This window comes from Macaca fascicularis, chromosome 3, assembly GCF_037993035.2.
Source record: "Macaca fascicularis isolate 582-1 chromosome 3, T2T-MFA8v1.1".
In the NCBI taxonomy this organism is placed as follows: domain Eukaryota; kingdom Metazoa; phylum Chordata; class Mammalia; order Primates; family Cercopithecidae; genus Macaca; species Macaca fascicularis.
In genome coordinates this window covers 54,560,475-54,568,398 of record NC_088377.1, presented here as the reverse complement: position 1 = coordinate 54,568,398, position 7,924 = coordinate 54,560,475, and the positions used below count along the sequence as shown (strand labels likewise).

Sequence of the window (7,924 nt, the reverse complement as noted above, 5' to 3'; positions counted from 1 at the left end):
AAAAGGTAGCTTGTTTTTTTTTTTTTTTTTTTTTTTTTTTTTTTTTTTTTTTAAAAAAAAGGCTTATACATCCAATAAAGGGCAAGGCTCACCTGCCTGCTGTTCTGCTCTTGACATGAAAATATGGCATCTATTGTCTAGTTTTCTGTTCTACTCACACATGTCTAATGTCAGGCCTGCAGTCCAAGTTAGCTTCTTTCTAAGAGCATGGATATGGTTTGGATCTGTGTCCCCACCACATCTCATGTGGAATTGTCATCCTCCATGATGGAGGAGGGTCCCTGGTGGGAGGCAATTCGATCATGGGGGTGGTCCTTTGTGAATGGTTTATCCCATCCCACTTGGTGAGTGACTCATCCCTGACGGTAAGTGAATTCTCATGAGATCTGATTATTTAAAAGCGTGTAGCACCTCCTCACTCTCTCTCCCTCTCCCGCTCCCACCATGTAAGACACTTTACTCCTCCTTTGCCTTTGCCATGATTGGAAGCTTCCTGAGGCCTCCCCAGAAGCAGAAGCCGCGATGCTCCCTGTACAGCCTGCAGAACCATGAGCCAATTAAACCTCTTCTCTTTATAAATTACCTAATCTTGGGTATTTCTTTAGAGCAACGCAAGAATGGACTAATACTAGCATTTTATTATTTTTTTATTTTATTTATTTATTTATTTTTGAGACAGAATCTCACTCTGTCACCCAGGCTGGAGTTCAGTGGCATGACCTCAGCTCACTGCAACCTCTGCCTCCCAGGTTCAAGCAGTTCTCCTGCCTCAGCCTCCCAAGTAGCTAGGATTACAGGCGCAAGCCACAACACCCAGTGGATTTTTATATTTTTAGTAGAGAAGGGGTTTCACCATATTGACCAGGCTGGTCTCAAACTCCTGACCTCAGGTGATCCACTCACCTTGGCCTCCCAAAGTACTGGGATTACAGGGGTGAGCCACCATGCTCAACTTAATACAAGCATTTTAATTGTAGGAGCCAGTACTCAAGAATGGGAGACTTACCCTATCGAGTGTGCTTGTGATTAGGCCGGCACCTGTTATTTATTTATTTTGTTTTGCTTTGAGTCCTGTGTGTGTGTGTGTGTGTGTGTGTGTGTGTGTGTGTGTGTGTGTGTGTTTTCTTTTGAGTATCATGCATGAGTTCAGGAAACTATCTTTGCAAATATTCTGTGAAATAGATTGATTGTTGCTAATTTGTTTCTGAACATGAAAGAGAAAAGTGACTGACTTCTTTTTGAGTTCTCATAAGGTGTGGATGGTGGAAGAAATATTCTAACATAATACAGGTTGAATACAGGACATATGTTTATTTGCTTTTTGGGGTTTTTTATTTTTTATTTTTTTGAGACGGCATTTCACTGTATCACTCAGGCTGGAGTGCAGTGGCACAATCTCGATTTACTGCAGCCTCTGCCTCCCAGGTTCAAGCAATTCTCCCATCTCAGTCTCCCAAGCAGCTGGGATTACAGGCATGCACTATTATGCTTAGCTAATTTTTTTTTTTATTTTTAGTAGAGAAAGGGTTTCACCGTGTTGACCAGGCTGGTCTCAAACTCCTGACCTCAGGTGATCCACCTGCCTTGGCCTCCCAAAATGCTAGGATTACAAGAATGAGCCACCATGCCCGGCCATATTTATTTGATTACACATTTTTTTTTTTTACCATGATTGACAAGACTCTAACCTCTGCAGCTGAACAGCAATTACTATATTTAAATACCTCTTACCCAAAGTTCTTGGAACCAGAAGATTTTGGATTTCGAATATGTTCAGATTTTGAAATATTTGCATTCAACTTACTGGTTTAGCATCTCAAACCCCCAAATTGGAAATCTGTAATGCTCCAGTAGAATGCTCAACCTGCATTCAGTTCATGTTTTAATAATTATTTGGATTTTGTTGAAAGAAAAACTTCAGGCAAATCAAATGTTACAGGGTTTAATTGAGCAAAGAATAGTTCATGAACTGGGGAGCCCTTGAACCACAATAGGTTTAGAGAATCTCTGGCAGAGTCATTAGCTGAAAGATTTATGAATAAAAAAAGGAATGTGACCTAAAAAAAAAAAAAACCAGAAGTGAGGTACGGAAACAGCTGGATTTGTTACAACTTGGCGTTTGCCTTATTTGAATAGGGTTTGAAGAGTTGGCCGCCTTTGATTGGCTGAAACTTGGTGATTGGCACAGGAGTAGGTGACAGTGTAACATGTACAGTTAAGTTATAGTTCCCTATGTATGAAGAAATCTTTAGGCACAACTTAAAATATATTTGGCCGGGCATGGTGGCTCATGTCTGTAATCCCAGCACATTGAGAGGCCGAGGCAGGTGGATCACCTGAGGTCAGGAGTTCGAGACCAGCCTGGCCAATATGGTGAAACTCCATCTCTACTAAAAATACAACAGTTAGCTGGGCCTGGTAGTGCACCTGTAATCCCAGCTACTCAGGAGGCTGAGGCAGGAGAATTGCTTGAACCCAGGAGGCGGAGGTTGCAGTGGGCCGAGATCGCATCACTGCATTCCAGTTTGGGCGACAGAGCGAGATTCCATCTCAAAACAAACAAACAAACAAAAACCAGCTTTAATGTGTCTTATTGAGGATGAAAGCATATAATGCACATGAGTGCTTAGTAGCACAGAGCCAGCACATGTGAGAGCGATGGATTTTGTGGTTAAAGTTTCTGTCACTGTTGTCATTTATCGGCGGCCTGTCTTGCCTGCACAGACTTGCATCATGAGGAGTCCAGCATTATCAGCCTTTTCCCTTAGTCATCAAAAAGAAAAATATTTAATAATGTAAATATAATTCACCTAATGGTTGTTCTAATGTCCCTTGCATTGTATTATTTGAAAGCTTGGTTTGCACTTGTAGACTCAATAAATGAATTTTGAGGAAATAACTGATATGATTTGAAATGAAATGAACTGACACAAAGAGTATGTCGTGGCCGGTAATCCCACGCCTGTAATCTCAGCACTTTGGGAGGCCAAAGCGGGCGGATCACAAGGTCAGTAGATCGAGACCAGCCTGGCCAACATGGCAAAATACCATCTCTACTAAAAATACAAAAAATTAGCCGGGCGTGGTGGTGGGCACCTGCAGTTCCAGCTACTCGGGAGACTGAGGCAGGAGAATTGCTTTAACTCAGGAGGCAGAGGTTGCAGTGAGCAGAGATTGCACCACTGCACTCCAGCGTGGGTGACAAAGAGAGACTCTTGTCTCAAAGAAAAAAAAAAGAGTATGTCCTGAAAGGCTTCTACAGAGATGAGAAATGAAAAATGCAGTATCTCATTGTTACTATATAGTATTAAAATGTTATCAATATTTTTCCTAGTTACTGATCAATCTTTATTATTTTACTTTCATAAAGAAAAAATGTATAAAGGCATCTAGTTGTTACTATATATTGCTAAAATGTTATTAATACTATTCTTAGTTACTGATCAATATTACTATATTTTCACAAATAAAATTTATAAAGGTTTTCATATGTTCATTGAGGTTCTGTCTCAAACACCCTCATTTTTCTAAAAGAACATCTGTTTATTTGATCACACATTTTTCAACCATGATTGACAAGATCCTAACCTCTGCAGCTGAACAGAAATTATTATATTTGAAGAAGGGGTGTCAGTGTATAACCAAACTCAGAGATTGAGTATGAAGCCTCAATTCTGGTATGAAACCAGAATGCCAACTTACTAATTGACAGAGAGGAAATATGACTGTTAAACTCACATTATTATCATTCTAAGCAGAGCATTTTTCCCTAAATAAAAGGGAAAAATTGTTAATTGACTTTATAGACTTTGGGCCTTTAACTTTTTTCTAACAACTACAGCAGGAACTATACTTCGCATCCACTCTCCTAATACAATTATTTTTGTATTTTTAGTAGAGACGGGGTTTTGTCACATTAGCCAGGCTGGTCTCAAACTCCTGACCTCAAGTGATCCGCCCACCTCAGCCTCCCAAAGTGCTAGAATTACAGGTGTGAGCCACCGCACCCAGTCATTTTGGGTAGATTAAAGGTTAAGTATTAAAAATAACCTAAAAAGGTAACATAATATTGCTATGTATTTCTGAATATATAGGCTGCTCTCTTCAGACACCACACACACACACACACACACGCACACACACATGCACACACAGAGATGTATATGGCTGACTGCCACAGCTACTACTTGAGACCATCACTAGGGCAGTTACTACTGTCACTACTTGAGACTGTCATTACGAGACTGAACGAAAAGACAAATGTAAAATGAAAACTTAAGACCAAAGAAACTATTTTAAAGGAAGGGGCCAGGGGAAGAAGAGGGCTCCCTGCTTCTAGTGAGCAAAGGCAGCAGCCCCGAGCTTCTTCAGCCCTTCGTATTTATTGAGTAGAAAGAGCAGGGAGGAGGAGGTAACGATTGGTCAGCTGCTTAATTGATCACAAGTTCATATTATTACTAACAGGCTTCAGATGCGCCTAACTACAAGAAACACTGCACTTGGGGGCGTGACTTTCCTCAGCATTCCTTCAGGGTGGCAGACGCAGTTTGTCGGTCTGCCAACATTCTGCATTCGTGAGAAACAGTTTGCTGCTTACTCATATAGCTTCCAGTAGTGTACTGAGTTGATCGCGACCATCATTCTTTCGGCCTCCAACACACAAACACATCCTTGGTATTCCAAGTGACTTCTCTCTCTAATGGTTACTTGGTTTTACTTGCTATCACTTGTCATTTTCAAAAGTAACATTCCTTTTCAAGAATTCTCACTGCTATCTAGTAGAGGGTGTTCTGAGTCATAGCCTCCAGGACTTTAAGCAGAAACGGCTTGCAGTGAAAAAAAAAGAAAAATGTCAGTGTTTGGATCTAGGGACGTCTTTGTGCAGTTCTCTTACATGAATGACAGCCTGGCTGGATACAGCAGCCTGGGTCATATCCTGATCACTCGAGAACATGTCAGTCAGTGACTTTTGGAATTGACGGTGGAGTGGGGCACTTATTCTCTACCCCCTCCCTCTGGAAATTTCTTCCCCAAAGTTTAACAGTTGGATGTTTTTTATTTATTAACTTTACCTAGGAAGAAAGCAATATTTTAGAAATTTCCCAGCTTTTTTTTTTGAGACTGAGTTTAGCTCTGTCGCCCAGGCTGAAGTGCAGTGACGCGATCTCAGTTCACTGCAACCTCTGCCTCCCGGGTTCAAGCAGTTCTCGTGCCTCTGCCTCCCGAGTAGCTGGGATTGCAGGCACCCGCCACCACACCCAGCTAATTTTTGTATTTTCAGTGGAGATGGGGTTTCACCATGTTGGCCAGGCTGGTCTCAAACTCCTGACCTCAAGTTATCTGCCCACCTCAGTCTCCCAAAGTGCTGGGCTGACAGGCATGAGCCACCGTGCCTGGTCCCCAGCTTGTTTCTTCAGTACTGGGAAGCATCACTGGTTCGTGTCATTTGGTACCATATATTCAATGCAATTTCCATGAACTTTCCAACAAAACACTTTTTGGAAACTTTGTCAGTTAGTTTGAAAATCAATCTAAAAAACTGAAGAAAAGTTCAAAAATGGAGACTAATCAATCAGGAATTCCTCTTCAGTTATTGACCTATCCTAAAAGCTACAAATAATTAAGTAGGTGAGTGGTGGCTTAAGAACCGACAGACCAGTAGCCTATACTGGAGAGCTTATAGATAGACCTATACACTGAAAAGATTACTCAACAAATAATTTGGGGGCATTTAAAAATTATCTAAACCTCCCCCATATATCTCACACACACACAAACATACACACACAAATATGTATATATATATTCTGGGTAGATTTTTTTTTCTTTTTTTTTTTTTTTTTGTTTTGAGATGGAGTTTCACTCTGTCCTCCAGGTTGCAGTGCAGTGGTACAATCTCGGCTCACTACAACCTCTGCCTCCCAGGTTCAAGTGACTCTCCTGCCTCAGCCTGGGATTACAGGCACTATGCCCGGATGATTTTTTTTGTATTTTTATTACAGACGGTGTTTTGCCATGTTGGCCAGGCTGGTCTCGGACTCCTGACCTCAAGTGATCCGTCCTCCTCAGCGTCCCAAGTGCTGGGATTACAAGTGTGAGCCACTGCACCTGGCCATTCTGGGTAGATTAAAGGTTAAGTATTAAAAATAACTTTAAAAGGTAACATAATATTGCTATGTATTCTCGGTATAGGCAACACCTTCTAGAACCTGGCACAAAAATCAAATATCACAAAGGAAAAGACTGAGACATTTTCCTATATAAGAATTAGAAATTCCTGGGAAAGATACAAACTCAAGAGCCAGAATTTGGGGGAAAAAATGTTACTAAGGCATATAATACACAAATGGTTAACATTTATGACGTTACATCTCTTTCGTTTAGTTTTGTTAAAGGTGATCATACAAATTGGGTCATTCTTGTCATACGCAATGAAAACAGAATAGAGAGACCAGGGTAGAAAGCGCTCGGGGTTCGTAACATTGCTCTGAGAATGTAATTCTCCGCAAGCCTGGCTGCAGAAACTGCCTGCTGTCACCTGAAACCCTATTTATCTAATAGCTACTGAAACAGCCCACTGAGATTCTACGACTGGTCTCGGCCACCACTGTCACTCACTCATCAGAGCTTGCCAGCTCCCCAAAACTCAGTGGTGCCAAGGAACTTTCTTTAAAGACAATGCACAACATTTTCCTTTCGTTGTTGTCGTTGTTGTTTTGTTTTGTTTGAGATGCAATCTCTCTCGCTCTGTAACCCAGGCTGGAGTGCAGGGGCGCGATCTTGGCTCACTGTAGCCTCTGCCTCCCGGGTTCCAGTCATTCTCCTGCCTCAGCCTCCTGCTAGCTGGGATTACAGGTTGCCGCCACCATGTCTGACTAATTTTTGTATTTTCAGTAGAAATGGGATTAGGTGATCCACCCACCTCAGCCTCCCAAAGTGCTGGGATTACAAGCGTGAGTCACTGTGCCCGGCCTGTTTTTCCTTTTTTTTTTTTTTTAAAAATAAAATCTCCAATCTCCTCTTTGTTCTTCAGACATACCAAAGGCCACCTTGTCTGTGTGTATCCCTCAAATGACAATTCCTGCTTGTCAAGTAAAACAGTTGAATTTAGAGATTCATCTCTACATTTTTATTTTGGCTTCAACAGTTTAAATTTGGGGATGAAAGAAATGATAAACTCATAGACTGAATTTTGCTACCTTGATATATAAATCTGAGGCTGGGTGTGGTGGCTCATGCCTGTAATCCCAGCACTTTGGGAGGCCAAGGTGGGCGGATCACCTGAGGTCAGGGGTTTGAGACCAGCCTGGCCAACATGGTGAAACCCCGTCTCTACTAAAAATACAAAAATTAGCCAGGCGTGGTGGTGGGCACCTGTAATTCCAGCTATTTGGGAGGCTGAGGCAGGAGAATGGCTTGAACCCGGGAAGCAGGGGTTGCAGTGAGCTAGGATCATGCCACTGCATTCCAGCCTGGGTGACAGAGCAAGACTCGATCTCAAAAAAATAATAATAAAATCAGGCTGGAGTGCAGTGGCACAATCTTGGCTCACTGCAACCTCCACCTCCCAGGTTCAAGCAATTCTCCTGCCTCAGCCTCCCTAGTAGCTGGGATTACAGGCACCTGCCACCATGCCTGGCTAATTTTTGTATTTTTAGTAGAGATGGGGTTTCACCATGTTGGCCAGGCTGGTCTTGAACTCATGACCTCAAATGATCCTCCCGCCTCTGCCTCCCAAAGTGCTGGGATTACAGGCATGAGCCACCATGCCCAGCAAAGTTTTATCTTTATTCCCCACTAAAGTAAACCTCCAATTAGTTTAAATTATGTCTTTGAATTAAAAGAACAAAGTTAAAAACTGTATCTTGGTAATGCTCTCTGCTTATTAGTTTTACCTGGAGTTGAGTAAACATTTTTAAATTTT

The 7,924-nt window shown here is 41.9% G+C and overlaps 1 protein-coding gene across 1 annotated transcript in view; it reads left to right on the top strand.

Moving 5' to 3' along the window:
• The first annotated feature begins 302 nt into the window (after positions 1-302).
• Positions 303-7,924, top strand: part of LOC135969951 (uncharacterized) — a 48,897-nt gene continuing 41,275 nt past the window's right edge. Inside the window, exon 1 of the mRNA XM_074036520.1 lies at positions 303-365. Within this exon, the coding sequence (XP_073892621.1) occupies positions 303-365 (63 nt within the window). The remainder of the gene's footprint in view (positions 366-7,924) is intronic.